The sequence below is a fragment of the Culex quinquefasciatus genome, chromosome 2 (genome assembly GCF_015732765.1).
Source record: "Culex quinquefasciatus strain JHB chromosome 2, VPISU_Cqui_1.0_pri_paternal, whole genome shotgun sequence".
NCBI lineage: Eukaryota > Metazoa > Arthropoda > Insecta > Diptera > Culicidae > Culex > Culex quinquefasciatus.
This window is the reverse complement of record NC_051862.1, coordinates 121,477,723-121,497,673: the sequence shown is the minus strand read 5'-3', so window position 1 is coordinate 121,497,673 and position 19,951 is coordinate 121,477,723. Positions and strand designations below refer to the sequence as shown.

At 48.3% G+C, this 19,951-nt stretch overlaps 1 protein-coding gene across 6 annotated transcripts in view; it reads right to left on the bottom strand.

The window, feature by feature from the left end:
• Positions 1-19,951, bottom strand: part of LOC6034127 (protein split ends) — a 126,023-nt gene continuing 106,072 nt past the window's right edge. For 3 of the 6 annotated variants that reach the window (XM_038251804.1, XM_038251799.1, XM_038251800.1), the window contains 9 exons: positions 9,641-19,573; positions 7,532-9,571; positions 7,315-7,472; positions 7,109-7,195; positions 6,905-6,984; positions 6,669-6,832; positions 6,256-6,600; positions 5,735-6,171; positions 1-3,592 (listed from right to left, as the gene is read on the bottom strand). In XM_038251804.1, coding sequence (XP_038107732.1) covers positions 3,305-3,592; positions 5,735-6,171; positions 6,256-6,600; positions 6,669-6,832; positions 6,905-6,984; positions 7,109-7,195; positions 7,315-7,472; positions 7,532-9,571; positions 9,641-19,573 — 13,532 coding nt within the window. In that variant the 3' untranslated portion in view covers positions 1-3,304. The remainder of the gene's footprint in view (positions 3,593-5,734; positions 6,172-6,255; positions 6,601-6,668; positions 6,833-6,904; positions 6,985-7,108; positions 7,196-7,314; positions 7,473-7,531; positions 9,572-9,640; positions 19,574-19,951) is intronic. The other 3 variants (XM_038251802.1, XM_038251801.1, XM_038251803.1) reach the window with 3 other exon arrangements.

The window sequence follows — 19,951 nt, the reverse complement described above, 5'->3', positions numbered from 1 at the left end:
TTTTTTTTTTCTTATTTCTCCGGTAGCCTTATTTGTGTGTTTTTCTTTTTCGTGAGTGAGAGTGAGTGTTCTTACTATAATTTTTGTCAGTGATTTTCATTCTTTTATTTCTATGCAGAGCGATTTTGTTTACTTCCCTTTTTGTAGTATTGCGTGTAAGTGTGAGTGTGACTGTGTGGCGTGGCGCAAAACATGCTCCACCAACACTATTTATGTCTGTTATGGCTATTTTTTGGGGGATAGAATCCATCCTGTTTTGCTGGTGGTGGTGGTTTTGCACATACACATTACATTTACAATTTTGCTATCTAAATACTTCCGTCCAATTTATAAACACCTGCTTGTATTCCTCCTTTTTGCCACCCCATTTTAGTTGTGTCTGTGTGTGAAAGTGTGTAACGTTTGATTAGTTGTAATTCTTTTACTTTACTATCATGTCATTTTATGGTTTCTGTTGCGCTGCGTTCGCGCTAGGAAAACGTGGTATTGATTTAGTTTTTAATCTTTTCTTTTTTGTTGCGCTTGCACCGCTGCGGTGGAATTGGTTTTCGGGGGATGAGGAAAACTGGTTTGCGACGAAATCTATGGGTTGAATTGGGTGAGCAATGCTTGGTTTAACTTTTTGTTGGGAAAACACATTGGAAAATTACAATTAACTGATTCAGTTTTGAAGTCAAATATGATTTAGAAGAAGTTAAAAATAACTAAATTTCAAATGAAATAGAATGCCCTTTTTCAGATATTTGTAAAGACTATTAAACATTTAAAACGTTTTACACAGGAGAAGATTATCAGACAAGCGAGGAAAAGTTCCACAAAAAGCATGTTGTTGAATGATTCTTTCATAAAGCCAAATAAAAATAAGAAAGATCGACAATGGTAAGTAGATTAAATTTATGAACCATGTATAGTTTTCAAAACTTTCTAGCAGCGCAAGTGATATTCTAGGAGAACAATCACATCTCAATTACAGACTTCAAGTTTAAGTACCTAGAAGTGTTAAATAGTTAGAAATTATTTATGTTGGAACTTTTTAGTTAAGTCGCTTTAAAGTGCAACAATAACTCACTCAGAAACAGAAATCATTTTTGTTAGAGGGCAACAAGCCAATGTGTCGTTAAATTGCTCCATATAAACAAACTTACAGACATGTGCGGGTACGACAACGTCACTCTAACGGCTATACATCTGGAACGCACAGCGACTCCATATCCACGTTGGCGAATTATAAAGAAATGTCCACATTTCCTGATTGATTTCGCTATCACGAGCCTTGTTCGACATCTCGAAGTTTTCGCAACAGTGCTAGCTGAGACATCGACTCTATAGTGTGAATGTTGACGTATTATGAAGAAAACTTGTGAATTTCCTGATTGGAATCAATTTGAGGAGCCTTGTTCGACGTCTTAAAGGTTTCGAAACCGGGTGAGCTCAGCTATCGGCGGTACATCAGCATCTCGCAACGCAACGCACGTTGACGTATTATGAAGAAAGTTTCCACGGTTTCTGATTGATTCATATCGAAATCTCAAAAGTTTAGATTGAAAAAAAACTGAGGCACAGGAATGCCTGAACTGCGTTTTTCCTTGTGTTTGGAAACGATTTTTCGGTTGAGAAGAAATTATGCTATCTAGGTGCTCGAAATTTACGTCTGTGTTCGGGAAGCTTGCTTACTGGGCTTGCTGAATGCACGTTTTAAGAAAATTGCTCACTGAATCAGGATTTTTGTTCCGGAATGAAGTAAAAAAGCATGTTATTCCCATATATTTCTCAAAAGACAATAAAACAAGCCATAGTTCCGATGGGTTTCCGCCCTGTCAGCAAAACAAAAGAACGCTTAAAAAATGACAAAAATTATAGACCCAGTTTCAAATGTGGTGGAAGTTACTGCTATGTTTCTGCCCTAATTTTCAACTTTTCCTTTATCCTTTAGAGCGCATATTTACAAACAAGATGTTGTGTGGGTGTGTTGTTGTTGTTTAATTTTACCTTCTTACACTGTAGACTTCTAAAAACTGCTTATGATTTTAATGTTTCCTTCCTTTTTGAATTACTCATAGTATCATTAAGTTTATATTTACATGAGAGTGAATTACCATGTATTACTAACCTTAAGTTACATCTTTTCATTAAAATAAAACAATAACGTTAATTGTAGGAAACTCATCAGTGTAGCTTACTTTTCTGCTCCAATGTACAACGTTTTTTTTCTTCCACTGAACATTGCGTTAGATTTTACCTTCAACTTTTCATACAAACAGTTATACTTCTCTTGCTCTTACTACGGGGGTTGAGTTATACAACTTAGGCTATAATTTATATTTACATTTTACCTCATTATGTGTTCTTCTTCTTCTTCGTCTTATTTCTTCTTCTTCATCGACTTTAGCTTCAACAATTACTCTCCCTTTGTGTACACGTGGTACTTTTTTCTTCAAACTGAAATAATAATAATAGTTTGACGACGACAATAAGTTAGCATTCAGAGTAGACGAGTGGCGGGTTTGAAGAACCGACTCTACTAACATTACTCAACATGATCGCGCGTTGCAGTTCGCCCCTCTCTCTGTCTCTCTCTCTCGATTTAAATCTGCGCTGTAAGTAAGGTATAAAGAGTTCATAATACTTAAAAAATATGATCAAAATCACAGTTTTCACATAAACTTCCTTTTTCCCCATGTGTGTGTTACAGGTTGGACTTTTTTTTTTGTTTTGCTCATTTTTATTTGCACCGAAACGAACGATTAGTTGTGTGGAAAAAGCTGCGTTTGGCATTATTACGATTAACTCGTGTGTTTCCTCGCCGTCGTCGCGCGCGCGCGCGCATTGTACAAATATTCTGTTTCAATGTTGTCCTTTTGTTTAAAGATTATTTAACCATCTATTTAGTAGCTTTTAAAGGTGTCTCCACTTGCCCTTTTGTTTCCTCTTATAATATTATTCAACAACTTATGCTCAACACTAGACTTTCTTTTCACATATCTCATCTTATCTCTTTATTACGCCTCTTTCCTTATCTTGCCAACTAAATAATCTTCAACACTTGTTGTCTTTCTGTCATTAAAACCCTAAATTATCACTGCATGAACGGTTTCAGAGTGCACGATCCTTCTTCTTTTACTTCTACTCCGTCTCCTTCTTCTTCTGCTCAATCTTTCTCCTTCATACTCTAGTACTATGCTAGTAATTTAATGAGATCATTTTCACACACGCACATAATTACTCTCAATCGGTGTCTCCTCCTCCTCATGTTCCTCCTTCTCCTAGTTTGGTTTACAAATACGTCAAAATCGGGAAAGCGTACTTACACCGTGGCGATCACAATCAGCAGATACTGGATGTTGGCCACGCGGTGCATCAGATCGGGCGCGATCCGGGCCAGATTTTCGTTGGCAAACTCGCACGACGGGAAGATGTGCACCACGTACGCGGCCTGCGAGCTGCCCGGCGCCGCAATGTTCACGATGCCGGCCGCCTGCTTCTGCTGCAGGTACGTGATGAAGCCGGTCTGCAGGTTGTTCTGCTGCTGCAGCACGTCCATCCGGTCGCGGCCGCATGGCAACGCCAGCAGCATGCAGTGCTCCTGGTCCATCTAGAGAGGGGAAAGGGCAAGGAGAGGGATTGTTTAGTGGTTCGCAAGGTGATATGCAACATTAAAACATGAAACAAGAAACTTTTCCATAGCAGCGCTGCTCGGAAGGCATGCCGACGAGATTGTAAAAAAAAAAACAACACGTCGACAGCACAAGGCGAGCGTAAAATGTGCTAACTGCTATGGAAACCATGGCGCTAATTTTCTCGATAGCATCACTCGAACTTTAAGTTTTACATTTTTTGTATATGTTCGAAGATTTGTTTACGCTAGAGTTTAGGGTATGTCAAAATCTGGTACCAGAACTATGATTTGAAAAAAATGAAAATATTCAACAAATGGTCCTACAACATTTTGTTAAATTAATTCAGATGCAAAATCTAATTGGCAATCGAGAAAGATATTGCAAAATATATCTATAATTTTTTGAAAAGGTCCTATAAGCTGTTGTGCTTTGTGTCATATTTCAAAACTCTAGATAGATTTTTTTAAATAACAAAAAACAATTTCATTTCTTTCTGATTTTTTATCGAGTTAAGATTGTCTTTAAAAAAATCTTAAATTCCTTAAATTTTCCAGAATATTGAATTCCAGAAATTTTATTTCAAGTTTGTGTACTCAAATTTTCATAATTTGCAATATGGGTTTCAACGATTCAAAATTGTGTATGTTTTAGAGTGTCTGGAATGAAATACTCAAACTAATATTTCTTCAATTTTTTTTTCATTATTTTGAAGGGGTTGGGCCAAATTTAAGAATATACCCACAATCCTAGGCTATCCCATCGTTCTTCTCTCTTTTTAGCCTAAGGGTAACAATAAGACACTTTGATTTTTCTTCATTAAATTGTTCAACATCTTTTGTTAATTGAAGTTAGCAAAATTGCATTTAAATGTTCATGGCAAATAACCTGCAATAAAACAACACAAAAACAACACAAAAACATAGAAAGTAAATGCTACAAAAGTCCATTATAACAAGCTGATGAGAAAAATACAAAAATCATTGAAATCGAATAAGCAAAAATTCGAAATTTGTACGCATTCTCACTTTTTTAAAGTTATGGGAATGAAATAGGTACTCATTTTTTGTGAAAATACATACATACAAATTTTTACAATCATACCCATATTGCAAATCATATAAATTTTTAAGTATTTCAAAAAGAATTTTTTATGAATGTTATGAAAATTTTTGAGTTCTTAAACTTTGTAACTTATAACATTATACAAAAATATCATTTTAGGTGGATGCTTTCAAAAATATAACAAGATTCGTTTTCAAATAGTAAATTTTCGTAAGATTTTTTCAATTGGTTATCGTCAATTATCGCCGATATTATATTCGGATTTCGATAACGATAACTGTTATTGTTATTGTCGGACGATACCATTATCGACGATAATCTTGCATGGAACTATATTTTCGTTAGTTTTAAACTATCAACCGTTATTTTTATCACCATAATTTCGAAATACAAACGAAAATTTAAGATTTCTTGATTAAATTTTCTAAAGGTCCTATCTGCATAGGAAACCCTTTTGACGGATAGGTTGTTTTGAAAATTGAATCTAGATTTAAGAAGCTATTACACTACGGCAAACAAACAAACTCGCACTTTTTGACAGTTTGCCAGAATTTGTTTGTACAAACATCAGCCTGCATACATTTTGCCTTGTTTGCGAGTTTGGCAAACTGTCAAGCACGAAAAAGTACGAGTTTGTTTGTTTGGTTACGGTAGTGTAATAGCTCCTTAAGTTCTATTGGTAACATTTGTTTTGTTGTTAATCTTCAGCACATTCCATAGCATCAGAGCTCGGTTGGCACGTCGACGAATTGAATGGTTAAAATTTTTACAATATCAGCTTTCGTGAGTTGAAAAAATGAGCTGTAATTCCAGAAGACGTCCAATTTCTTGTTGTACTTGAGCTTAAAAATTAAAATTGGATGATAAAAGACTATCCTCTTATCATCGAGGCTTCGATGGTACTGTCGTCGCAAAAATCACTTTGAAAATTGAGAAAATGTGAAAATTTTGTGTAGCTTCACTAAGATTCGATCATTTGATTATACAAGTCCAACGCGCTTCCGATAGTACTCTCACCGTTGGATGAAACTCTCTTCGAAAAGGCCGCTACTTACTTGCATCTTCCGCGCCACGCCGTCAATCTGGGCCGGCTCGAGCCGCATCCGCTGGGCAATGCGCAACGGCGGCGTCGTTCCGTCGCTGTTACTCGGCAACGAACTGCCCGCCACGCCCGGATTGCCGTGCACAAAGTGCATCTGCACCGCGGCCTGGTCGTTCTTGAGCGCCAACAGGCCCTGCCACATGACCGGATAGCGCTGCAGCAGCTGATCCAACGAGTCACTTTGGGACGGGACCGCCGTGGGTTGCTGTTGACCAGATGGTACGAGGGTGCCAGTGTTGCTGCTGCCGCCGCTGGCCACACTGATTGGGGGCACGGCGGCGTTTCTTCCGGTGTTTGGAATCACGCCCGGAAGGCCACCAGAGTGCGCCGGCAGCGGGGACGCCTGGATCGGGATGGCTCCGGCACCGACGGTGGCGGCGGCGGCGTGACCTGAGTCGGGAGGGTTAATGTAATCATTACACTCGTATTCCGACAGGGAATAGGAATAACGATCCGAGAGCTGATCGTAGCTACCTGGCATCGTGACACGATCCCGTTGCTGCAGCAGGTCGCGATCGCGCTGTTGCTGCTGTTGTTGTTGTTGTTGGGCTTGAAGTTGCGAAAGATTCGCTGGCGACGCCGGCGGTGGAGTTTGGCTCGGGGTTCCCGGGTAGGATGATCCCGGCGGGAATCCGCTTCCGCCGGACGTCGACAAGTTGTGCGGTCGGTGATGCGCTGGAGGCGGTTCAGTGCTCAGCGCACGGGGCGGCCCATTCGGACCACTAGCGGCCGGATCGTAGAACCGGGTGTTGAGCGAATCCGAGTAGGTGTGCGGAATGCGAGCACTTCCGATGTACACTTGCGCCACTTGCGGTGAGTCTGGGAAGGTAAAGAGAAATGATTGTGAAATCTGTGATTTAAACCGATGAGAGTTACTGCGACGTTACCTGTTGACCGATCCCCAGGGCTTTGTAGACTTGGTGGTACGGAAGTTGTCGGGCGAGGACCACTCGAAGGTCGACGCAGCTCCAGCGGCGGACTGGCCGCAACCGAATCTTCCATCTCGGACAGTTCCCGCTGCTCAACCGAACCCGGCAGCAAGGGTGATCTGCTGTTGAAGGGAGAGGAAAAACGAACGTTACAGAACAAATTCAGCAGAACAAGACTTGCTCGAGAAACTAACCTTGGCATGTGGATGGTGTTGCGGGCGTAAATGTACTTGACATAGTCCCGTGGCATCCCACTTCGGAAGGCGGCATCGGTCTGGGGAGGAAAAACGAGAAAAGCAGCGTTAGAAACTTTGTCGCGGCAGAACTAACCTCAAAATTGAATCCGTAGATCAACCAAAGAACAAAGAAAACTCAAAGACTCTACGCATGATGCGTACATGTACCGGTGTTATGGGTGACGTTTGCTGTTGATGAGCCGGTGGAGGACTCTGGCCGCGGCCAATGAACCCGACCAAATCTCCGTGCTGAACCATCCAGAAGCGCAGCGTTAAATAAGATGGCACAAGTCAGATATTGCGAGTTCCGAAAACCCCAACTAAGACAACTACCCAACATGAATATAAAGAACTGCTACGAAACTTACCGGATTGGCTTCGTACGCCACCTGTGGTGGCACATTCAGTCCCGGTCCCTGCACGTGTCTCAGAGTCGATGACGAGCCCGGAGGTGGTTGTTGCTGCGGACCCGGCGGCATTCCCTGGGGACTGATCGCTGGATGCGCCACACGAGAACTGCTGGCACCTGTAAGTAAGAAAGGTTTTAGAAACTCTGCCAACTCCGAACTCCCCTAGACAACTTACCAACTGGCTGCTGGCTGTGCATGTGCTTCAGCGGCGGACTCGCGACGGCACCGGTCATAATCTGGCCCGGAATGCCCTGCGGAGGCTGCTGGTGCAAATGCGACGGCATGCCACCCTTGCCCTGCTGCTGCTGAATCGTTAGCTGTTGTGGCTGCTGCTGCTGTTGTTGATTGCCAACTGGGCCCACGTGGTTCAGCTTGGTCAGTCCAACGGGTTGGTGCATCTGGGACGGTTGCTGGGGCAGCATTTTGCCACCGACGGCCGTTCCCATGGGCGGTTGGATCAGCTGCTGCTTGCCAATCATGTGAACCGGCTGCAGGTGGCTCAACGCCTCGGGTCCACCGATCTTCTGCTGCTGGATTCGGATGTGCTGCTGCTGGCCGCCGTGACTCGTGGTGATGGTCTTCTGCACGACCGTCGTAGGCGGCTGACTCGTCTGCGTGCCGTGGAACTGGCCAATCTGGATAGTTTGAGTGGCGTGCTTTCCAGGCATCGGCTGCTGTTGCGGACCACCAGGTTGACCCTGGCCGGGCTGTAGCGTACTCTGGTGGATGATCTTCGTACCACTCTGTACCACTGTTGTGTAGCCCATCGGAATCTGGTGATGACCGGGCGGTATTTTGCCTCCTTGTATTATGATTTGCTGCGGTTGCGGCTGAGATTGACCTGGCGGCAGCTTGTGAATGATGTGTGGCGAATGCTGTTGCTGTTGTTGTTGCTGCTGTTGATTAGACATTGGTCCAGGTTTCGAGTTGGTAATGACGACCTGGTGATGCTGCTGCTGCTGCTGTTGCATCCGCGGCGACATCGGCACATTGCCCAACTGTTGTTGCATGTTTTGGGGAATGTTGATCAACAGATTTCCACTGCCAGGCTGGTGATGGCCTTGCGGTTGGCCCTGCTTGTTGATGATTGTGGTGGTGTGCTTGTTGATTGTCATCGACTGCTGGGACATGGCGTTCTGGATGATGATCTGCTGTGTGTGCTGCGGCGGAGGCCCACCCTGTTGGATGATCTGGGGCGCCATCTTGATGTTGGAGCTCGGATGGATCTGCTTGCCGGTCGTCGTGTGGATCGCTCCCGAACTGGGCGTTTGCGACGTCATCGGAATAGCCGATTTGAAGATGATCTGCTGTTGATTGCCCACCGGATGCTGCTGCTGCTGCTGGATGTGTTTGCCTGCGTTCGGCGGTTGCTGCTGAGACATGATCTGCTGAGCATTCAGCACATGTTGTTTCAACGGGTGTGGCTTGGATGACGGCGGTCCTTGCTGTTGCTGCTGCATGACTCCAACCGGCTGCTGCGCCTGTGGCGGTCCTTGCGAGTGCTGGATGACCATCGTTCCCGTATTACTATGGGGCGACGGAACAACCACGGCGCTTGCCGTCGGATTCATCTGATTCTGTAGCGTTAGCGGCAGGGGACTACTCTGTTTGTTCATCTTCTGGACCTCAAGCTGCTGCTGAACCGGGTATGCATTCGGTGTTGGTACTCTCGTCATGCCAGGTGACGGCACCGAACCCGGTGTTGGAGTTCGGTGCTGAACCGGCGATGCTGAAGCGGAGATTGGTGGAGTTGGTGAGGAAGCGTTAGATTTCATCTGCTCCGCACTCTGAGCGGCCGCTGCAATGACCTTCTTCAACGGTTGCGGTGCGTTAGCGTTAGGCAATGGGACGTATTGTCCTTCCTTGCCGGTTCGCATGACCGTCAGTTCTCCCGTCACCGGGTCGATAAGCGTTAGCGGTCCCAGCGCTTGGGAATTACCAAACTCCATCTTGAAATCTTCGGCAGATTTTGGCTTCTCCTTGGACTTGTCAGCCAAAGAAGCGGTTTCGTTCGGACGCGTAACCGGGAGGGTTGGCGTGATTGGCGTCGTCGCTGTCTGCGTCTTTTCCTCCGTCTTTGCGTCTCCAAGATTTGGTCTAGCAGCAAGTCCCACAGGCTTCTCGTCACTGCTATCCACCGAGGAGGACTCCGAAATCGTACGATTCTTGCCCTTGCGACCTGCTCGCGGAGATTTCCGAGCATCCGTTCCTGCACCTGCAAGAGAAGTACGGAATTGTTGGTTAGGAAATCCGTAACCATCGACAACACAGCCATCGTTCCTACCTGTGACAGGGGTAACGTTCTGTCGTGTAGCTCTACGACCCGGATGATCGGCAGCGACCGGCAAGGGTTGAAGTTGCGTTTGAATCTGTTGCTGTGGTAACGGCTGATTTCCAGGTTGAGACGTCGGAATGGACACCGGTTGCGGTTGGAACTGTCCAAATCCTCCAACTGGTGGCGTTGGCATCGGCGGTGGTTGCTGTTGCATCGGCGGAGTTGGTGGTTCCACAGATGACGGCCCGTTCCTGATGACGTCGTCGATTATGTCGTCCACCGTCGTGCGACCATCCTTCTCAAGGAGACGTCTGGATTTGCGGGTGTTGGACGACGGGTGAACGAAATCGTCTTTCGAACCATCGACTGCCGGTGCCGGATTGTTGTGTGGGTCAACGGGCAGCAGTGGCGCCGGACAGGAAGTCGTGGGTTGCAGCTGAGCCGTCGAAGTGTTGATGGTTGTTACATTTGTCACGTTCAGAGGTGCCAATGAAGCAGCAGTAACAGCTACCGGAACCGTACTGGTGGTAGGCATTGGAGCCGCTGTAGTGACTTGATTCTTGATGGTCAGAATTAGCCGAGGCCGACCTCCGTCCTGGAGTTGCTTGTCCGAAGATTGCACTTCCTCGCCCGAATCGTCATGGAACTCGTACACATCTGATCCAGAGTTGAAGTTCTTACCCTTGTAACCTCCAACACCGGGCGTGGGTTGAACATTCGCCGCTCCTCCACGAGCACCACCGCGTCCACCTCCCCGGCCTCGCTTGGCACCAGCTTTGGCGCCACGTTTGGCCGGTGTAGTAGTCGCTTCTGGTAACTCGGGCATCTTCACTGGAGTCGTGAGACTTTCCGACGTTTTTCTTCCACCACGTCGGCCTCCTCGCTTGCCTCCACGAGTAGATGTTTCCGGAATGGGACACTCGACAGCGGTTGTTACCGTTTCTTCGTGATCTTCTGCTTCTTCAACGTGCATAGCAGGAGCAGGCGGTGGAGGTGGAGTTCGCTGGACTACCGACTGCATTTGTGTCTGCGAAGGTGGTTGAATGAGCGCAATAGGCGAAGCGGCCGGAACAACTGGTGGTTCTGGTTGAGCGGGTGCTTGTACCACTTCCACCTTGGTTGGCTCCGGTACCGGAGGCATTGATGAAACGGGGTTCGTAGTGCTCGTCTTCAGGGCTTCCGATTCCTGTTTGCTCCATTCCTCCCGGTTCAGCTCCAGACCTCCTTCGGAAGCGTCGTCTTCGGAACATAGCGCATCAACCTTCTTGATCACGGAGTCAATGATGGTATCCTTCGAAGACCAGTAGTCACTGTCCTCCTTAGAATCGCCCTCCTGATCCTCTTGATCAATACCCAACACACTTGACGTGGCGTTTGAACTGTCCGGAATTTTTGACACATTCTCCTCCGTTAGCAAAGAATCCGCAGCAGATTTCTTTCCACTTGCATCGGTGCTACCAGTTGTTGTTGGGCCAGATTTTTGAATGGTCGTCGCTTCCGGTTGGTTTCTCTGGGGTTCTGTACTGGCTAGCAATTCCTTGCCGTCCGATTTAGACTCTACTGGTATCTCACTCTGGACGTTGTGGTTCGGGTTTGACGTAATGGTAGAGATCGTATTCAGAGGTTTACTTTCAACTACCAGCGGCTTCGCCACGACCATGTTGGGATGAGTTGGCTGAAGTCGTACTGGCGATTGCACAGCAGTTACCATCGGTTTGCTTGGTGGATGTTGAATGTATACCGGAGTTTGATGAATGATTGTCTTTGTTGGTGTACCAGGAAGAGTCGTCTTTTGAGTCACATCCATTCCCTTGGTGGGCATCGGTGCCGCAGACACGGTCACAGTCGGTCCGGGTGTTTCCATTATTGGCATCGACGTGATTGCCATCGTTGTTGCAACACGAGCCATCTGAACTACAGGACTGATGCTAGTGACAGGCTGCTGCTGCTGCTTGAGCAAGACCGGTTGTTGTTCAAGAGGCTTCTGTTGCGGAACGTTGATCTTCATCGGGGATGCCGTCACCACAGGGAATCGTGGTTGTACGATGTGATTCGGCTTGGGTGCGAACTGTCCGCTGGATGTTGGTGACGAGACCAACATGTGTCCTCCCGACGCTGAATGAAGGATAGTGGGATGGGAATTCAAGCCCGGGCTGTGCTGTGGCGATTGTCGGTTTGCGATGATCTGTTGAGGTCGTAGCAGATTTGGACTGGTAGGAGACGTTGCTTTGGTGAATGGAATCGATGACTGAATCTGCTGCAGCTTTGGTGATTGCATGCGAAGATCAGCTCCGTTCGATCCTCTTGGTGAAATTGAAACCGCGTCCGACGGTTGGTACACGACATGTTGCTCGGGAATGTTGATCGTCGGTGGAGCTAGCATTACGTACGGGTTTCTTACTACTGGTGGAGCTGTCGCTGGTTGACTGCTCACGACCGGTGTCTTTTGCGTGTCCACAGGTGTTGGTTTAACCTGCATCGGTGAAGGTGTAGATGTGAAAACAGTCATTGGCTTGGATGCAGTTGCTACGGTTGCTGTACTCACAATCTTTGCTGGTGATTCCGGAATCATGGCAATCGTCGTTGCGGGTGGAATGACAGGTGGCTGAGCAATGATCGGTGCTTGTACAGGCGCTACAGTAGGTTTGGTACTGGTCGTTGTGGGCACCGTACAACTAGCCGTACTTGCAATCGTACCAGATTCCGTCGATGTTGTCACCTTGGAAATAACGCTAGACGTAGCGATCGGACTCTGAATCGGAGTAGTTGTCGATGCACTGCTGCTTACAGTAGAGACGTTCTTCCCTGGAGTGTCCGGCATTTCCAGCTTGTCTTCCTTCTTAACCGAATCCGGAGCGGACGAGCTTGTGATCGATTCCGACAGAGGCTTGCCAATTTGACTAAGATCCACATCGGGTGTTTTTGGTGGATTGTCAAAGCGGAGCAGACTGGCCGGGTGTTCATCCTCTGCTTGGTCGTCCGTATCGGTATCGATCTGCAAATCATGCTCTGACTGGGGCGTGTCCGGCTTTATATCCAGTTTGATGTGCTCTTCAGTGTTCAAGCTAAGGATGGCGTTCTTCATCTCCTCGTCATCCTCCTCTGGGATCTGAGGTGTATCAGCGACCAATTGGGATGACGATTCCTCAACAGGATCAATCGAGTAGTCGATCGAGAAATCCGGAGTGTTGGATGTGCCGAAGCTTTCACCAAGCAGTGCCGCAACGGCGTCTTCCGTTTCTTCCTGCGAAATGACCACCCGTGACTTTTCTTCAATTTTCATATCGTCCGCTTTGTGCTTCAACGGGTCAACAATGTCCGTAGGCTTGCGGTCATCGCTGGCGATCTTTTCGTTGATGAAATCTCCCGAAATAGACAGCACAGCTTTCTCGTGGATCTGTTCGTCCATGTCGGTGCCAAATCCAGGAATGAGCTTGTCCGGCTTACGTTGTTGTTTAGCCTGTTTGGAGCACGATTCCACTTCTCTTGCTGACGGATTCTCTTCCTTCGTAACTGTAGCTTCCTCCAGATTGGTCGGAGTAGAACACGCCATTTCACGGCCCGTCGGAGTCGGTGGTGACATTGGACCGCTTGCTGTCGTTGATGCGTGATGGAGGTTGGACGACGGTGGACTTTCGTCGAGCAAACAGGGCAAACTCGGCGAGGGCTTGCTGATGCTGTTCTTCGAGTCATCCTGCTGCGCAGAGATGATGTCCAGCGACAGCTTGCTCGTCGTAGGCGAAATTGGAGTAGTTGTTGGTGGGATGTTGTTGCTGCTACCGTGGTGGTGCTTGTGCTTCTCATCTTTACCACGTTTCTTCTTCTTTTTCTTCTCCTTGCGCCCGTGATCGGACTCTTTCTTCTCGCTGAACGAATTCTCCATGCTGTCGTCACCGTCGGTAAACCGAAAAACGTCCATCACGTCCACCGAGGAACGCTTACCACTTGTACCGACCGTCGATGTAGGCGACGCATCCTCAGCTTTCTGATCCGAGTCACTCATAAGCTGCGCTTCCAATGCTCGACCGGCTTCGTCCAGGTCTACGCTGTTTTCTTCTTCCTTCATGGTCATTGTTGTTCGCAGTTTCTCGCGCTCACGACGCTTTCGTTCCTTTCGCTTCCGAGATTCCTCCTTTAGCTTATCCTTCTCAGATACCTCGGAATCGTTTGGTCGATCGTCAGCTTGTTTGGACTCTTCTTCGGCTGGTTTCACTTCGTTATCGGCGTCAACAGGTTCTTGCTTAACCGATACTTCCGTTTCGACTGAAGAGTGCTGCGATTCATCGTCGGAAATCGGTCCAAAGATGTCCTCCATCTTTTCCTCACGCTTCGTGTTGGGATTGGGAACTTCCGGTACCTTGTTGTTGTTTTCCTTGTGTTTGTTCTTGGACTTCTTGGATTTGCCCGGTTTGTCATAATCTTCCTTGCAGCGTTCTCGTCGCTTCTCCTTCTTGCCACCATGCTTCTTCTTCGAGCTAACGTACAACTGATCGTCCGCTGTCTTCTTCAAGTTGTCGAATGTTGAACCGGCGAGTCCGTCACTAGTTGGCGAGTGCTCTTTGTCGGGTTTGTTCTCGCCTTCCGACCCGTCGTTTGTCTTATGTCTCTTTTGTTTCTTCTTGTGTTTCCTCTTGGCTGCCTCTGGATGACCATACATCAGCTGATCAACGGCTGAGTTGACCGTGTTGTCAATTTCAGCGCTGGCGACTACCGGCGTCATGTTTGGTTCTCCTTCCGAAGATGCGTCACACAGTTGGTTCAGACGTTCCTTCGAGTAAGAGTAGCCATCATCGATAGGTTCCTTCTTGATCATCGTGCTGGGAATGAATTCGGACTTGACAACAGCGGGCTTCACGGTCTCGTCGTCCGATACATCGCTGGTAACCAGAGCAGACGGGGGCTGCACCTTGGTTTCAACCTTGATTTCCACCTTCTTCGTTTCTTCCGCTGGTGCATCCTCTTCGCATTTGATTTCCTGTTTGATGCTTGAAGGTTCAATTTTCGGGATCGCCGATTGTGCTTTCTCCGGGTCCTCGACAGCCGGTTTCGGCTTGTCACACTCGCTGTCTTGATTTTCGTGTGCGGTCTTGGCTTGATCCATCGTGCTTTCATTTTCAGAATCACTGTCCGATTGGATTCTGGTAGATCTCGAGTTCTTGCGTGACATCTTCTTCTCGCTTGAACTGCGACGTGGTGTGTGAGGCATGTTTTCCTTCTTGGGACGATCACCGTCCGAGCTCTCGTCATCGCACAAGTTGTTGAGTCGATCGCGGTTGAAGCGAATACGATGATTCTCGTCTTCCGAATCGGACGCCAGGTGTTCCTTGTTGTGCCTTCGGAAGCGAGGTGTCGACGGCATTTGATCGTCGTCATCCGATGTTGTGATCATTCCACTCTTGTTCAGCTGGTCTTTGTGGTTGTACTTGCTGTTGATGGTGGTGTCCGAGTTTGCATCCGAATCGGAATCGTCATCCCAGCTCTTCGATCGGTTCTTTCCCTCTCGCTTGGCTCGACATTGCTTCAGCTTGGAGAACTTTTCCTTGATCTTCTTTTCCTCTTCTTGCTTTTGCATGTTTTTGCACGATCGCGCCTTGACCTTGTCGTACATCGAAATGTTCGGCATCGGATCATCGGGGATGTCGAATATCGAGTGCTTCTTGGGTTCATCCGAATCGTCCGTATCCGAGCTGTTGTTGGCTGTCTTGGCACGGGTGTGGTTGGGACGGTTTTTCTTTTTGCGTCCCTCCTCGTCCGCCGATGATTCCGCTCGACTAAGCTTGCGATCGTACTTTTTAGTATCACCACCACTCTCGCTGTGGTAGCGCTTGGGAGCATAGTCCTTGGGACACTTCCGGTCCGCTTTATGGTGAGTACGTGTATGGTCTTCCTCATCACTGGTTGATCGGTTGCCGGTGAAGCTTTCCTGTGGAAAGTTGACACTTTGAGTGTTCTCCTTGTCTCGGCACGACTCGTGATCCTTCTTGCTCTTGTGTTTATCATGGTAGCGTTCCTTCTTTTTCTGGTGGTGACTATGCTGCTGTAACTGTCCCTCGTTGGAGAAGGTAATCTCCTTACGGCGTTCATCCAACAGAAACTGCTGCTTCTCGTCGTGGTTGTCGTGCTTGGCCAGAGCGTTCAAATGTGACACCGATTTCTCCGACGAGCAGGACGAAACTGACGAACACTTGGATGACTTCTCCGACCGGTTGTGGCTCTTGTGGTGTTTCTCCTTCTTGCCATCCTTGCCAGAGTCCCGGCGCTCGAAAATTCGGCTGCTATCGAGGTTGTTTTGCTTGTGTTTCTTCTGCGCATGGGAGTCCTCCGTTGGAGAATCGTTGCTGTCGTGCGAATTGTGACGTCGTTTGGATGAATTCCTCACCGACGAGTTACTTCCCACAGAGCTGACACGATCACGACGCTCCTTGTGTTGTCCATCGTCCAGCGGTTCCTCCTTGTCACACTGCTTGTCCTGCTGCTGCTCACCGATCTCCATGTCTTCGCAGTGGTTCTGCGTTGCTTGATGCTCTCGCTCTTCCGGCTCCTTGGGTTTGCTGACTTCGGGTTCCTTCACAGGAGTCTCCTCAACCTTGCGCTTCGGTTCTTCTTCCGGTTTCCCTTCGCTGCTGCTGCTGGTACTAGTCTTACGTGGTTCTTGCTCGCGCTTTTCCACCGATGCACTCCGACAGTTGACAACGGCGTTCGGTCGTACGTCCTGCTTTAACCGATCAAAGTCGGTGCTGCAGCTGTTGTCCGTTGCATTCCTGCTGTGGTGGCCAGCTTTGTGGGGAGCACTGCTAGAACTGCTCGAACTGCTGCTTGTACTGTCACACGAGTGTCTGTGGCCGTGACCGTGGTGATTGACCTTGTTGATCTTGTTATGCTTGGGCGGTGGCACCTGCTGCTGCTCTGAAGTGCTTGGTTCACTGCTTGGCTTCGCTTCCGCCGGTGGTGGTGGGGGTGCCACAGTGGGACCCGTCGTTGTGGTAGCTGGTGGCGGTGCAGGTGGCGTGACAGATCCGGTCGAGCTGGTAGAGCATGACGAGGCGGTGGACAGTTTTCGTCGATCCTTATGGTGGGATTTGCTACCGTTGCTACTGGGTTTGTCGTGCTTTTCATGCTCGTGATTGCTGCTAGAGCTGGAACTATTGGAATGCTGGTTTGCCCTGTCCGAGGAAGTGGAGTTGTCCGATGCCAGCGTGCTGGTGAGCTTAATTGTACCGCAATTTGTACTGCCAAGGGGAGCTGCTGCGGCTGCTGCTGTCGTAATTGTTGCTGTGTGCTTTGCACTGCTAGCAGAGGCGACGGCACCCGGTGCCGAGACCACAACGCTAGCTGGTTCTGCCGGTGGTGTTGTTGTTGTTGTTGTTGTTGTTGTCGATGAAGAAGAAGAAGAAGGGATTGACGCGATCGATACCTTCGGTGTTGTAATGCTCGTTGTCGTTGCAGTTGTTCCAGTGGATTCATTCAACACCGGAAGTTTAACCGATTCATTTATGCTAGTGTGATTACTACCGCTAGTACTCGTTAGGTTATTACTACTATTCGTTAAGTTATTATTGTTGTTACTACAAATATTTGTACTTGCTTTTTCCGTTAAACTAATACTTTTGTTTAAAACATTGGTCTTTGGTTTATTTGCTTGGGGAGCCGAACTGCAAGATGCCGTCGCCGCTGCTGCCGCCGTCGTGACAAAGTCCGAAGAGCTAGTGCTCGTACTCGTGACGATCGTGCCGATGTTGGTGCTGCCGGCGACCGATAGTGGTGCCGTCGACGAGGTCACAGTAGGGGCGGGTGCCAAAGACGTGGCGGTTGTCACAGCTGCTGCTGCTGCTGCTGTGGCTACCGAGGGCATTGACGGAGGATGGCTCGGGAAAGGATACTGGAGACCGGATTTTACCGAAGGATTCGGGCTGTTGTACGGTTGGGGACTGTTCATCGGTGATCCGGACGTACTGCAGCTGCCTATCCGTTGCAAACTCGGAGCCGGTGGCGTCTGAGCCTTGAGCGCATGCAGCGGGGATTGCGAAGCCAGGATCGCGGTGTTGACCACCGGTGAGACGACCGTTGGATTCGTCGTCGAAGCTATTGCGACGGTGTTCAGGGTGGTGGTGACAGGATTCTTTGGGAAGTTTACCAGCACTCCCGGTTCGTACTTGTCGCCAATGTTTTCCAGCCGCTTGAGATCTTCGTCAAAGATGGACTTTCGCGACAGCAGCGATTTGACAATGTCCGATGGCGGTACTTCCTTGACGTCCAGTTCCAGAAATTTATGCCGAAAGGAGGACGTCGACGAGGACGACACGTTCGATATCGGAGACTGGTTCAGGCTACCCGTGTTGTTGTTTCCACTACCAATGTGATTGTGACCAGCGAACACGTGCTGAAGCTGAAGTTGTGGCAGCGGCTGTGCCGGTTGGATGTGGTGCCGATCGTTGTTGAAGTGGTGCTCATTGCCAGCGTTGTTCAGCCGTGTTTGACTGTTTCCGGACCACTTTTCGTACATTTCGTCCAGCTTGTTGATGCGCTCTTCCAGCGAGGGTGACGTAGATGGTCCACTTTCCGAATCGCTCGAGTTTGAGCTGATGGAGGGCGGCCGGAGTGGGCTGGCAGGGGCCTGGTTCGAACCATGTTCCATGCTGTTTGTGGTGCTTGCACTGGCTGGGGTGTTTCCCGTAGTGATACTGCTACCGCTTCCGGAACCTGCTGCCACACCCACACTAGGAGGTATCAGCAGTGACAGCTTGGATGAATGCGTTGGTGGTGGACTCGACAAAGTGTTGTGTAGTAGACTAGAATTAGATGATAGCGCAGCAGGTAGAGCACCACTGGAAGCGGCGATGACCGTAGCAGCAGAAGCAGAATGCAACGACGAGCTTAGAGCAGTCGATGAACTCGATGAGACAGCCGCGGCGGGGAACAGCGTTGAAGTGGTTGAACTCGGCAGTGCCGACGTCGCCGATGAGCTTGAAGCGGTTGAAGACGACGACGCCGACGAGGATTGCTGCTGCTGCAATCGGTACTGCTGCAGGAACTGGATCGCGAATCGTGGCAACGGCAGACTGAGGGGCTCTTGATTGTACGATCGACTCGTGGGTATTCGTCGGGGTTCGCTCGGTGGAAGGTTTTCCGGTCGCTCATCACAGAGAGGTGTTCCGGGACGGGAACCGTCGGCACTTTCGCCCCCGCTCGCTTCGTGCGAATGTATCGAGTGCAGCTGGTGACCTCGGCCACGCGACGAATGGTGGTGCTCGTTGGACGACACCGAGGTAGAGCCCGCACTAGCGATTACAGTCATACTATTGTCACTGTTGAGGATCGTTTTCCGGCGCTTGTTCAACGAGTGCGAGTACGAGTGGCCCCCACTTCCGCTGCCGCTATCTAGGTGTGATTGTTGTAAACTGGAAGAACTATTACTGCTACTGCTACCATGTCTTTGATGCAACGAAGTGCTGTCAGTGGACGGTCTTCTGCTATTATTGTTACTATGCATAGATGAAGGCGTTGATTGGCTTGATAACGATTTTGATTGCTGCAGGTTGCAGTCCGACAGGCGTCGAACCTCAACGCACTTGCGGTGGCCGGACGACTGCACGCCGCTCTCGCTATTGTTATGGTGGTGGTGGTGATGGTGACTGTTGTAATGATTACTACTGTTATTGCTGCCGCTGTAGTGATGGTGTCCGCCGCCGCCGCCGCTGCTGTTGTTTGTGCCGGACAACGCCGCCGGATCGCCACTGGACACCGCTTCGCTGGCCGAAGCTACCACAGCCGAAGAAGAATAATGAGGATGATGATGATCAGACGGGTCACAACTGCCGTGGTGAGCATCTGAATTGTATTTGATACGTTTCTTTGGACTCACTAACTCATCACCACTGGACGGGCATTCTTCTAATTGTTCTAAAATATGTACTCTCTCCTTTTGTAAATATCGTATATCACCTGGAGTTTCGGAATAGGTATAGGAGAGGGGAAAGAAGGAAAAACAAAACGAAAAAGAAACCATGTATCACTTGGGTAATTGAGGCGCAATGCTATGTCCAGTTGATCCCGTTAAAGTGTTTAATGAAATCGAGCAAGAAGTCGGTGAAATCCAGGCATGTAAGTTGGTCATTGCATGATTTTCAGTCTGAAGTGTATATCAGTAAGTTTGTTCAATTAGATTTGTCCAAAGCTTTTTCAAGTTTTGCAACGAGTCGAATACATTTTGTTCAGTGAAGCGTTTGTTTCTTCGCTTGAATGTTATTAACCTTCAAGATGAGGGTCAAACAATATCCAAAAGTGTAACTTTTCGATACATATGCTGAAAAGATGAACTTT